The 14,279-nt window shown below is 33.5% G+C and overlaps 1 protein-coding gene across 1 annotated transcript in view; it reads left to right on the forward strand.

Annotated features, from left to right (window-relative positions):
• Positions 1-723: 723 nt before the first annotated feature.
• Positions 724-14,279, forward strand: part of LOC114345139 (uncharacterized) — a 149,651-nt gene continuing 136,095 nt past the window's right edge. The window contains exons 1-3 of the mRNA XM_050659777.1: positions 724-873; positions 5,773-5,964; positions 8,083-8,264. Coding sequence (XP_050515734.1) covers positions 769-873; positions 5,773-5,964; positions 8,083-8,264 — 479 coding nt within the window. The 5' untranslated portion in view covers positions 724-768. The remainder of the gene's footprint in view (positions 874-5,772; positions 5,965-8,082; positions 8,265-14,279) is intronic.

Raw genomic sequence — 14,279 nt, forward strand, 5'->3', positions numbered from 1 at the left:
CTTACGCTCTTTTCAATGGCGTTATTGCCTTTTTGAAAAATTAATACATACAGGGTGAAATAATTGAAATAAAAACAACATATTTTTACATAAAAAACCAGGAAAAACACAACTTCTGATAAACCGATTCTTCCGGTTCAAGACCTCAATTTTAAACATCAAAAAAGGAACCTATATACAAAATTCGGTTAAAATCGGACTTTTCTTTCAAAAGTTATCGTGCTATTAGTCACATATGTATAGTCGTCATTTTGAACGCGCGCCATTTTTGTAAAAGGCAAAATCTGAGATGGCCTCCCATCTAAATTTGAACCTTTATATGTGTAGTATATGTGGTCTATTATATAGAAGCATATTATTCTGAACCAAGGCCAGAATAAAATAAAAAAAAATGCACAATTGTTTCACATATCGGCTGCACTATTAATTAGAAATATTTAATTAAAGCGAATTGAAGGAATAATAAAAACGTAAACAAAATAATTTAAAATTTTTCAAAAATACCTAAAGTTTATTCAGGATTCGAAAAAAAAATGAATTCATTTAAAGAGTATTGGCCCGAAATTTTGCATGAGCTTGACGTATTGTACAGCAGCGCGAAAATTAACATTTTCAGATTTCAAATCCGAATATTTTCAGCGATAAGTCTGATAAATATGAGGTCTACGTAAATCACCCTTTATATAGGTTTTAACCTAATAAATAACTTGTCAATGCCAAATATTTACTACATGAAATATTGTCATAAATAGCAAAAATTTTCGTAAAATGGAGTTGGAAGAGCAATTGGATGAGGACTTTTTGTTTTATTTAAATTTTACAAACACATTCTTAAGAAGAATTCAAAATGAAGAGCTATCAAAAAGAGCACAGGTATTTTTTTATTTTATTTCATGTATATTTCTTTTTCTTTATTTAACGTTTACACTGATAGCCCTAGATAGTGAAGAGACACGAGTTTTGGATGCGCAATGGCAAAATTCAAAAAGCTCATAATTCATAGAGCTGTTAGTTGCATATAATTTGTAGTAACGGTGGGGTATGTAATATTGTAGAAACCAACATAAAGCAACTAAGGCTGAAGATAAAAAGTAAAATATTTAAACCTTGAATACGAGTAATGAATGAACCTGCGAGAATATATATCAGCAATAACTTACTTAAGAACACAATAAAAGAAGATCTAAACAACCTAAACGAAGAAATAGTAGATACAATAATATAAGCCCAAGAAAATTTGGTCGTAAACATGAAGAAGAAGGAAAAATTAATAAAGAAACTTATTGCCATTTGTAAATTATTGTATTGAGCGGGGCTTTAGTAAAGAAACTTATTGCAATTTGTAAATTATATTGAGTGGGGCCTTTCTCTAAATAGAAACAAAATGCTTTTGAATCGGGACTGAAGTAGAAGATCTAATAGTTAACGAACAAGAGACAATCAAGAACTGTGAGGAATATGTGTATTTGGGAACAACATTGGAAATGGACTTCTGAAGAAGACCGGCTAGAAAATCAAGACTTGAAAGAATACAAAATGAACAAATCAGAAATATAAAAGGAGTCAAGTCAACCATCATAGACGAAATTCAAAGCGGAAAACTGATCTGGTATGGTCATGCAGAAAGAATGGATGACGGCAGAATGCCAAAACAAATTCTAAAACGGACGTCAAGGGAAAGAAAAAGGAAGAGAGGAAGGCCGAAACAATCATGGCTAGGCGGCATTCAGAAGGCAATGTCGGAAAGGAATCTTCACCCTGGCGAATGGAACGACCGACGAAGGTGGAAACTGGGAACCGGGATAATAATAATAAATTGTATTGAAACAAAAATGGAAGATCATGGAGTATTGAAAAGTCAAAGAAATGTTGACCCACAAGAAATAAACACTATAAATAAAGAAATCTCTAAAGGTAACAGGACATTAGAAAATACAAGAACGAGAAAATCATGAAACGTATAGAAGAAATCAAAAGCATGAAAGCATTTAGGAGAAAAACAGTCCAAACAATCTATGTTAAAGGCACTGTGCGAATGCGGAATAGATCACAGGTAGGCGATATTATTCGAACTATAAACGAAAATGCAACAACAGCTGTAAACCTTCCATTTCATGACTGATAAGATAACAATTGGCAGAGGAATGCGACAGGGAGATACTTTGACGCCAAAACTATTCATAACGCGCAGAGTACGTGCTTAAACGATTAGGCCGTCCGCACATGGGGCGACTCTCGCACTACTCGACTCGATTCCAGTCACGTAGGTCTCTTACCGCCAGTAAATAGTACGTTCTTTAACGGTAAAATATTGCAAAACCTCTAGATTTTAAAGGACCGCTTGGATTGACATGAAATTTGGCATACACATAGCTAACAAGTTGAAGAAAAAAGTGATATTGTGCCAATATGTGCTTTTGTCCCGGGGGTGCTCTTCACTCCCTCTTGGGTGTGAAAAAGTATTCGTCCAAAGTAAGTCCGGAAATTGATAGACTGACTAATTTTAAGTAACTTTTGTTCTATGGAGTTTTTTTTACTAAGTCAATACTTTTCACAATTACTTTTTCTTTAAGTTTTCAATTTAAAAATCTTTTAGTAATATTTTTAATATTTTCAATATTAATAATTTACTATTAGGATTGAAAACTACTTCGTATTTCAATGCCAGATGGCGCTAGCCACCTACTATCATCACTTCAGTTGCAATGGGTGGGAAAACCTCTCGATACGAATCAGTTAAAATATGGAGAACAGTGCCTACGTTCCTTCCGATGAAGGCTCCAATAAGAGCCGAAAATCGCGATTCAAGGGACTGGACTGCACTCCGTATTCTAATTGAAAAGTAAGATTGTTTTGCCTTCGCATTGCAACTGAATAAAAATGGTATACATTTTTATTCAATACTTTTCCTTTGCCAGTGTTATTTGCCAGTGAATATGTTCATTTTTTCAACAAAATAACCACGCTTTAGCTGTTTTTTTTTTCAAATAACTCATATAGTAAGTATGTTACCAAAAAAACATTTGTAGCAAAAATATAGCCTAAAAAAAATTTAAAAAAATGTATATATCACGTTTCTATACCTAGTAGAAGCAGAGTTATAGCTAATTAAAAATAGGTTCGTATTCGTCAAATTCCAAATGGAATACTTTAACGTGAAATAACCAAAAATAAAGCACAGTTCGGGGAAAACTCATTACAACTTATTTAAAGTGTTTAAAAACGTCTCAGTTTTGTTTTATAAAAAAAATTTCTAACATCAAAAGTAAACAAGTTACGCTCAAAATAAAGTTTACGCACAAAATAAAATCGGGAAAATCACCCCCTAATTTGTATCTCAAATGAACTTAATCGTTACGACTTTACAAGTTTCGTGACTCGTGTATGTATTGTTTATACGATCTGTAAGTTTCATCGGTTCAAAGTCCTTATTTTTGAAGGGGCTGTAGTTAAAAGGGGTTGAACGAGTCACTGATCACGAATGTATGCAAATTTAGAAACACCAAATCTTAATCAATTTTTGTCTAACAGAAAAACAAAAAAATACATGAAACTCAGAAAAGCAATATTGACTTTTTTTTTCGAGAGTTTTGGTATCTCTAACAATTTTTAAGTTATTTTGGAAAACAACATATTTTTCAAAATTAAAATTTTAAAAAATTTTACTTAAAAACCAAATTTTTTCCAAAATAAGCACTTTGAGTCGATGAAACTTACAGCTCATATAAACACAACATAAGTAAAATAATTTTTGGAGCGGTAACGATTAATTTCATTTAAGTTGCTAATTAGGGGGTGGTCTTCCCAATTTTTTTTTGCCAAAACAAAAGGGACCAACTATATTTTGAGCGTATCTTGCTTAAATTTATTGCTAGAAACTTTTTATAAAAACAGAAATAAAGCTTTTTTAAACACTTTAAAAGTTTTAGTGGGGTTTCCCCAAAAAGTGCTTAATTTTTTGGATATTTCACTTCGAAGTATTCTATTTGAAATTTGGTGAATATGAATCTACTTTTCATTGACTATAACTCGGGTTTTACGAGGTTCAGAGACCAACACGTACACCACGCGTACACCATTTCGTTTACTTGTTTACAGGCTATATTTTTGCTAAGAACTTTTTTCTCGACAACATACTTACTTTTTGAGTTATTTGCGAAAAACGGTCTAAAAATGTAGTTATTTTGTTGAAAAATTAACATATTCACTCGCAAATAACTCGAAAAGTGTTGACTTGGCGAAAAAGCTCTATAGGACAAAAGTTACTTAAAATTAGTTATTTTATCCATTTCCGGACTTATTTTGGGCTTATATTTTTCCACCCCCAAGAGGGGGTGAGAGTCACCCCCTGGGCAAAAGCACACATCGGCATAATACCACTTTTTTTTTGACATGTAAGCTATGCGTATGCCAAATTTCATGTCAATCCAAGCGGTTCTTTAAAATTTAGAGCAAAAACCGTGAAAGAATGGACTAAAAGTTCCTTCGTTGTGGCATTGAGCTCCGTACACGGAGCGTTTAGGATTGCAAATCTGCTAATCTTGTACGACACTCGGCGCTTGCGATCCGTAGTGCACGAGAAAGTTCGAGTGAGACGCACGTTTCCAGTCATATAGGTAGTTTATTTTATTTGTTTCCTTCGATTTTTGTTGTTTTTTGAGCTGAATAAAGTTTTACTTTTATTTAAAGATCGGTCATGTTATGTTCGTTGATTGTAGTACTATCTAATAACTTTGTGGAAATATCTTGTTTGTAACATAAAATTCTGAAAACATTGAACTTCTGTTTCTAGGTGTTTAATATAAAATTCGTTGGGGAAGTAGAAAAGTGTCCTCAGTATAATGCTCACTGTATTCAAATTATAATAAAAATGTTACAATACTGTACTTTTCATAGATCGAAATAGTCATTTTGGTTGATACTAATGAAATAAAAAATTTTAGTATTCTTTTTCTCATGATCATCTTTCAGTGCGCCACAGTTTTTATATTTCTTTCTAACGCATTAAATTGTATGTGACAGAAAAAAGGCACGTCCGTGATTACAGACATTTACAACATTTATTCTAGTTATTCTAGTTGTCGATAGATGGCGCCATAATAAAAAGAATAATTTTTTTAATTAGATAATAATATTACAAATATAATCTGTATAATTTATAAGACTATACAAATCAAAGAAAATACCATTTTATAAATGCAAGAAACACATTTGATTTGTTTTTATTCCAAATTGAAAATAAAATGTGACAACTGTCAGATTTAACTAAAATTTCATGTTAGAATAAATGTCATAAATGTGTATTATCACGGACTTACCCTTTTTCGTTTCGCACTGAAAAATGCTCATGAAAAGGACAATAGTTCCAAAATGACACAAAATCTAGGCATCGGATAAAAAAGTTTGTTTGAAGAAAGTGTATTTTTTGTTCTTCTTAATGGCGGTACAGGCGGGTTTTTTAATATTATATTTAATTACAGAGTAATTTCCACATATTAATATATTTTTCAAATTTGGCTCTGTGCCGCCATTCTTTATTATATTACGAATACGTGTGCCAAATATCTCGAAAAAATATTCAAAATTACAGCCGCAATCTTGGGACGCGTTTCCGCTACCTGTTGATCGCTACTGTTTCCTCTTAATGTTAGATAATATTTTTTTTGTATTTTTTTCTCACTACGATAAGATGTCAAGCATCTTATTTGAACCCCTACTTAAACCACGGTTTATTACTCTAATTGTAAAAAAAATATGTGTTGAATTTTTTAGGTGTGGTTGCAAAAATTAATCGGCGAACCATGCGAAGGCGTACAGAAAAAGAGATGCAGAAATATATATCTATCCAACCTTCTGGTAGGAATGCAAAATGGGCTTCTAGAAAAACCATTTATGGCACCCGCAAGAGATACTGATATATTAAACGCCCATGAAGTGTTTGGACCTATTCCGGATACTGTTGAAGTAGGTTTTCGTCAAATGACTGGTTATCTGATAAGTACCCTCCTTTGAAATGAAAAATATTTTCCAGAAAATTCTTTTATTTTATTTAATGATCTTTTAGCTCAATACAACAATTCTGGTGATTTTTCCACTTCTTTATGCCGTTCAAATAATGTGAGTCTGGAAGCTCTGTAAAATGGGCGTTTTTTCCTCAATTATCTCTTCGTTCGAGCTTAATTTTTTATTTACCAGCCACTTCTTTTTATTTGGGAAACTCGTAATAATTGGAGGGGATCAAATCAGGAGAATACACCGGATAAAAAACAACACTTTTTTGTTCTGCACTTGGTCTCACTGGGTTCTTGCTTCAATTTGTCCAATAATGCATAAATAATATTGGTCATTGATAGTTTTTCCTTTTTTATATGTCGAAGTCAAATAAGAGTATACCTTTTCAATCCCAAATTGGCCATAAACTTTCCAACCCTTTGAACCACTTTTGGCCTCTTCGGAGCACTTTTACCTGCTTTAGTCCACTGTAGTACGTTCATTCTGTACTCTGGTATGTAGTATTGAATCCAGATTTCATCAATGGTTACCAATACAATGACGAATTCTTCGTAAAACTCAAACATTGCTGAGACTGAGAAGTGATTACACGATTATATTTTTGAACAATAAGATGCGGTTGAATTGTTGCAAATTTACTCGATAAATATTGCTCAAGTACTTTCGCGCTCAGGGCATCTTCAGGGACATTTAAAAAGAAAAGAGGGGGTCAAAAAAGGTAGCTCTTCAACACATCTTGGAATACCGTAGACATTTACTTAAAAATTATACAAATAATACACAAGGAGATAGATTCTATCTCCCGACATTGCCTATGATATAGCCTCCGAATATTTTAAACTGTATCTCTTATGTCTAGTGTATGTTCTGAGAGCGAAAGTACTTCTTCTTCTTCTTCTTCATGTAACATGTCCTTTTAGAACGTTGGTTACCATCATAGCTATCTTAATTTTATTTACTACCACCGTAAATAAAATGCTTGTGTAACAATCATATGAGCGATTCCAGTTTATATACGACTTTATTAATCTATTTATACAAGTGTTATTTACAAACTCTCGCTTAAAACTATACCCTATTTACAAAATTTGCTCCTATATAAATACTAGCCGTTATTTCTCAAAGATTCTGCCCATCTCTAGTTATTGTCGCGACATTCGGAGAATTGCTCGTCTTCCGCCCGCTGCATCGCGTTTACACTTCAACTCAATATCAACTCAGTATCAACTCAATACCAATATCGCAAGTTCTTCAACCATGAAGTTTCTCTTCTTCCTGGACTGCATTTGCCCGCTATTTTCCTTTGCATAACATTTTATAGCAACTTATATTTGGGACCTCTCATTACATGTCCAAAATAGTTTTCTCTTCTTGATGCTTTTTTTAATCTCAGAAGTCTTGTTGAAACGTTCTATACTAAATTTACAATCAAAATGCAGTAGAAATAAACAAACCAAGACACGTTAAATGCTACTAGGAGCACTGCCGAATCAGAATTTACAATGTATATACATTGTAAATCCCAAATCATGATTTCCAGTTTTTACATTGTAAATTATGATTCGGGAGTGCTCCTAGTAGCATTTAACGTCTCTTGGTTTGTTTATTTCTACTGCATCTTGATTGTAAATTTAGTATAGTATTTTGGAATTTCGAATCTTCTTTACCGAAAAAACTCTTAAAATTCTTCTATAGCACCACATTTCGAAGACCTCAAGGCGATTAAGATCGATTTTATTCACGGCCCAAGACTCCACACCATAAAGTAAGACCGAGAACACGTAGCAGCAGAGAAGGTCCTTAATGCCAATTTTAGTTCTCTGTTACATAGTACTTTGCACATCCTTCTAAAAGCGGCTCTATTATGCTCTATTCTGGATCTAACTTCACCTCGAAAGTACTTGGTCAAGATATCTGTCTTTTATTTATAAAAAACGATTATATTTTTGGCCAATAGTCTGCAAAACGTGGCAAATGTCAGCAGAATTATTTTCCCATTTTTTGTGGCCTCTGCCAATTTATGCACATTTAATTTACGCTCATCCTAAATCATTGACGTTACATTTTTAGTTACCGTCTTGGCTGAATGATACAGAATTAGACACCACAAGAATTCATACTTCTGAAGGCAAAGGAAAACGAGGAAGAACTTATGTAGCAACTCGAACATTACCCAATGGCCAAGGAGCATTCGCGTACGTAGGAATTTCTCTTACAAATGAAGAACCGATGTGGTTAGGAGCAGGTGAAAGGTAAATTCGATACAAAATGAAAATAGTGAGACTTGAGCAATGTTCGCTTCACATTATTCCAGTGAATTGGAATGAACCATTCCAGTGATAAATCCAGTACAGTTGACTAGGATGTTACCCAGTTTACATTATGCCCGGTTCACATTGTTTCAATTCACTAATCGAGCGGGTTTTTCAGTATAGAGCTGGACTAGATCATATCGTCCACATTATTCCAGTCATTCAAATGTTGCAAGATCCGTAACACCATAACGACAACGATTTAATGCCAAAATCAAGCCCTGGATTGGCCGTTCAATTGCAGTGGCGCTGGAATGGGTGAGCTGGAATGAAAAATAGACCGTCATTCTAGTTAGCTGGGCTGGACTGATCACTGGAATCGTATATTCCAGTGCAGGTTCCCATAACTTCAGTGGTATTCTAGCGCTGGACTGGAGTACCTACTGGACTGGGATGCTATTCATGCAGTCCACAAGTGGACTTCCCCGGATAGTTAAAATCTGATTTTCTATTTTGTTCTTTATAATTACTCTTCTCCAAATATATAGGAACCACGGAAAGCAGTAAAAAGTATTGATAGTAGCAACAACACAAAGTTTTTTCACAAATCTCCATGATCACTTACCACAAATGATCATTTATAATCCCGACCTTTGCACTTTGGCACATTCGTAATTAAGAAGTTTGGTTTAGATATTTTTAATTTTCCTTCTAAACATAATGAAAAAAATTTAATTGATGTTAAATATTCAACGCTAACATTCACATCCACAAATCCCTCCATTCTTAATATTGTTTCGAAATTCGAACTTCACAAAAGCAAAATTTAAATGTACATATTATGCGCCGTGCACGTTAAAAACACCATAAGATCACACTGATCACATCACAGTCAACTTGTGCACTTGTGGTCATCTAAATTTGTGGGCTAGAGCGGGAAGCGGGGTGTGTGGTGAGTTGTATTTTGCACTATGATAAGTCATTGGGATAGGAGCCACCGTAAGAGCGGTGAACGAGAAGTTCTGTCTAAGGCCTGGAATGCGTGAAATTTCCTCGTCGAAATAGAATAAAAATAATTAAATATTACCTATTACTTATAGACTCCTTAAATCTGTGGTTTGTGATTTAAATTACTGTATACAGTCGAACCCGCTTATTGGAATAGCCTTTGTGCAAGGCAAAAATATTCTTATAACCGGGATATTCTAATAACCGATCATTGGTGGCTAGTCGAAATAAGTGTTACCGAATATACGTAATAATATTATTTACATACTATGCCAATGTGTAGTTTTACATACTATGCCAATATGTATATCATAATATGTACCTACATAATCAGTGTATGTAAATGGTTTTAGGTCTTTTTACGTCAATAATACAGTAGTGTAACTAGTACTTATCTATGTATGTGTTCAATACCAAATTTCATTACATGTATGTGAATGAATACATTAGGTAATTAATATGAAATGTATGCGATATGTAGATATGTAAATATTTTCTTATTAAAATGCATATATAACAAAATTACTTTTTTTCTTGAGAAATTATTGGTAATTATAGCTTTTTCGTTGTTAATCCGTGTGGTCATCCTTAATCCTTAATCCATTGGTTGAATAGAAGTTTTATTGGCTTCAAGAAATGGATTGTTACAACCTTGTTCTTTTCCCTTCTTTTCGAATTTAACAAAGCCATAATTCGCATCTTGCAAACAAGTAGGTACTCTCTGAGTGAATTCTAAATAAACTGCTTTTAACAATTTTATAACAGACAACAGTGCCTTTGTGTAGACAAACAAAAATTATTTTATGACCCATGCATTTGTCGGCCATGCTAAAGATCGAATTGGTATTCGTAACAACAGTACCGGCGCTAGGGTATAAGGCGCCCGCCTGCAAAACTGGTATAGGCGCCCTTCGGTTTCTTCTACATTAGTATTTTGTATAGCACCAGCAGAAAAAGTTCATTTTGGCGCCCCCCAGGGCGCTCACAAACAGGGGCGCCCGCCTGCAGTGCATCCCTTGCAGGCCCGTTATCGCCGGCCCTGCGTAACAAAGTAATACATATTTATTACCCTAATAATATCTAATCCAGCACTACAGGCCGTTGACGACAAACCATAATACCAAACATAATTTAAATTTTTAGCAAATTGTAAAAAAAATATTCTTTGACCTGCAAAATATGCTAATAAGCGGTATTATCTAGTTAGATCCTATTCCAATTATAACGTTTAAGTTTTCCCAGTGTAGAATTTAATTCAGTTTTCATTGCTATATAGATTTTAACTTATTTCCCTGTAGACTTCAGAATCTCTAGTGCCGTGTTTTTCTTAGAAACACATGTGTACTATCGATAGAGTCGAACATTAGACTTTAATAGCTTTCTGGTGAATGATATGGGCCTTGCATCCCATAACTCGTCTTAAGTATTAGGTTCGCTAAGCCCTTTTACGAGTAGTAAGGAAATCTGTTCTTGAATATCTTTCACAGTTTCCCATAATTTTGATCGGTTAAAACCCCACCACAAACAAAGGACGCCAAAGGTTCATAAAAACCACAAATTCTCAAAATTCTGCATCATTTGTGAGTTGAGTTAATATAGTCATTATGTGAGATCAAGTTTGTTCGTGTATTGTGGGCCCCGCCGATTAGGCAGGTAAGATTATTAATGATTGTTTATTGGTATGTACAATAATTGTACAATTGCGTTTTCTATTTTTTTAAAGGGTCCACCTTTCACCTTCCACCTTCCACCTATGCATTATGTTGTCCAGCTGCTATTTTATGAACACTGTTAAATACTATTATTCTTTCGACTGTGTCGTAAAGTTGAATTTCTTCATGACCATCTTCCACACCTTGAGAGCCTGCCGGCTTACAAAGGGCCATCCTACCCTCTAACAGATGTTTTAAGTAAGTCACTCATCTTTTACTTATTGAAGAAATTAGTAGAGACGCCTTTGTTATGTCCAGGGCAAGGACAATTTTGTGTGCTTTCGTGAAATAAGTTCAATGACCTAAAGTTTTCGCCCAGTTTGTGATAGTGACATTCTGAAAAGTAGGTCATACTTTTAGTATGAAGTTGATGATTATCTTTTTATTTTTAAATGGGTGATCATTTAAACTATAAACATTTACATTATGTAGATATTTTTCTGAGTATTATTAGAGTGTTATTAAGTATTGTTAGATAGGTATAAATATAAACAAAGAGCTCTTTCTTTTTTTGTTGTAAGTGAACGGTAAAATTTCTAGTTTTTATTTAGAGTATGGATTTTTTATTGTTTCGAGTAACTACAGTTAATTTTTTTTTTGAGTTAATAATTAATAGTTATATTCGTTCACTTACATTCCATTTTTTTAGTATTACTGTGTTGGTGAATACACCAATTTATATGCAGTGATTGTTATTATGTCGCCAACTTTTGTCTTATAGATTAACGGTTTAGGTATTTTTTGGTTTCTTAATTTTGTTGTTGGCGATCTTATACTGCGTATACACTGTACGTATTGTGTAAATATTGAGATTTGGTAGAGTATTTTAATAAATGTTACATTGAAACTTACGATGTCGTATTTTATTTAATTTTTTTACAGCTCAAGATTAGTACATTGATGTCTTATCGTAGCATTCTTGCTAATTTGTTATTGTTGTGTTATGTTTCGTTAATTAATGTTCCTTTGAGTATTTTTTGGTCAAAATACCTGGCGCCCTATATTTTCGTTTGAGTATTAAGTATTTCGTTTCCTTAGAGTCCATGAGTCAAACCATCAGTCAATGTTATCTATTTATCTTTTGTCTATCGTCGTTCCATTAGCCCTATTCGCATACCATTATTTATTCATTTAACATCTTTCATTGTAACAGAAGCCCAACCCAAAGAACCGCGCCCACATCTCTTCCGACTGAGCAACGTGGTCTTTGTTTCGTCAATGTAAACGATTGGACCTTTCCATCTTCGGTCATTCCTTATTCCATCTAAGGATAATATCGTCCTGATCCTTCTGGTTCAGCCTTCATGACCTCTTGTCCATCTGATCGTTATACAAATTGGCGCCCAACGTGGGGCTTCTTCTGTTACCTATGGTTGCCTTATACATAATTTCGTAGAGCTTTGTCAATTGCCTTTTCACGGGCTATATATATTTTCTTGTCTATGCGTGAAGCATGATTTTCTTTTTTATCATGTTCCTATTAGACCTGATTTTCTTTTTTGTTCAAGTTTGGCTAATTTGCAGCTATTTTTATTGACAATATATTTTCGTGTTATTATTTGCTAATAGATAATAATAGTTTGACACATTTTAGTTTGTTTGTTTCCGCTTATTGTATTTAAATGTCAGTGTAGTACCTTACACTTTCATTTCTGCCTTTTCGAATTCTAGAGTATCATTTTTTGAAGTATATAGTATAGTATCGATCTTTTTTCTTTAGATATATTTTACTTGAGTAGATTTGAGCATTTTTATTACTTTTCCTTATGTCAAAGGGATACGTCTTTTGTTATGTATCTAATTAAGGTAAAGGTATCTAGATCTTGAGCTGTGTATTTTTTGTAGCAAATCACAAAGAAGTTGTAATTGTTTAACTTTTTGATTTTTACGTTTATTTTGTGCCGTATTTTGCAACTTTTGTGATTTATTGTAGTTTGCATTATATCATTGTATTGTGCATTTTACTTTTTATATTTTTGTATACGTATTGTGTTGCGGTATATTTATTTTTTTGTACTGTGTTGCGTTTATTTTATTGCAGTTAGGTACCGTTTTTGAGTTATGAAATGCTTTGTAACTGTTTTTAGAGGTAGCAACTATCACTATTATTATTGCGTTGTCTTCTAAATTTTCGGGTACATGCTTCTTCGTCGTTCAACGATATTGTTCTGTCCGGTTTTATGACCAATCTTTTCTGACCTCGTAGAATAGTATTGTTGTAATGATTTCTGTGCAGTATATTTTTGGATTTTTATGTGGTTATGTATTTTTGATGATATCCTATTTAGTTGATATCGTATGTTTTTCAGTACCAGAATGTTTTGAGTGGTTTTAGAGAGTTTTTAGTCATGGCGTGGTGTTAGTCTGGAGAATGAAAGAGTCCTGCAGCTTTCCGTCATGCTATTGTTTTAGGTTTGTGATTTAAGTCTTAAATGAAAGAAGTTAAGCTGTCCATTCCAGAAATTGTTTTTTACAATTAGCTATTAGTCGCGAGTGAAAGACCTCGGCGCATGCTGTTGTGAAATATGTTTGAGAAATTATGTTTTACCATTCCAATATCAGCATTCTAAAATCTATTCGGTACAAAACTACTTCCAGTCCAGAAAATATTCCTTTTTTCAGTGTAGAGTCTTCGTTTACCGTTGCGTAATCTTAATATTTTTCGACTAGCCTACGATAAGGTGGTTGACATTTCAAAATTCTTGTCCCACCCCCAATAACATCTGTCAGGGCTAGAGGTATTTAAGTGTGTCTTTTGACCCTAATTTCAGATAAAGAGGCGTAATGTTTTTATTAGCTTTTATTTAGCATATGTTGCAACCGCAAAAGCTTGTAGATACACTTATTTTGATAGTAGATATTTTTAAAGGGCTATGACCCTATTTTAGGTATTAATGAGATGTAAAAAGTAGCATCTTATTGCTTGTTTATATTTCACAAGTAGTTTGACTCGTGAATATAAATTTTCGATGTTTAGTTAGCAGATAATGCAAATATTTTTTTGTTTCGAGTAAAAGAATTCGAGTAATTATTGTTAGTTCTGTCGATAGTTTGGGTGAATTAGGATAATGTCTTGGCAATTTTGTGTCGGCTAATAAAGGGTGAAATTTTTTTGTTAAATACAGGCACGTACTAGGCCCAGATGTATTTACAGAATCAATTTTATTCTTGCGGCTTTCATAAAATAGTATTTCGATAAAATGTCGTATCTATTTAGGACCTAAGTCCCTATTAAATTGTGACACTTCCCTACCTGTGAGCTACCTGTGATTTAACCTAACGATTTAAGTACCTT

The sequence above is a fragment of the Diabrotica virgifera genome, chromosome 8, assembly GCF_917563875.1.
Source record: "Diabrotica virgifera virgifera chromosome 8, PGI_DIABVI_V3a".
In the NCBI taxonomy this organism is placed as follows: Eukaryota; Metazoa; Arthropoda; class Insecta; order Coleoptera; family Chrysomelidae; genus Diabrotica; species Diabrotica virgifera.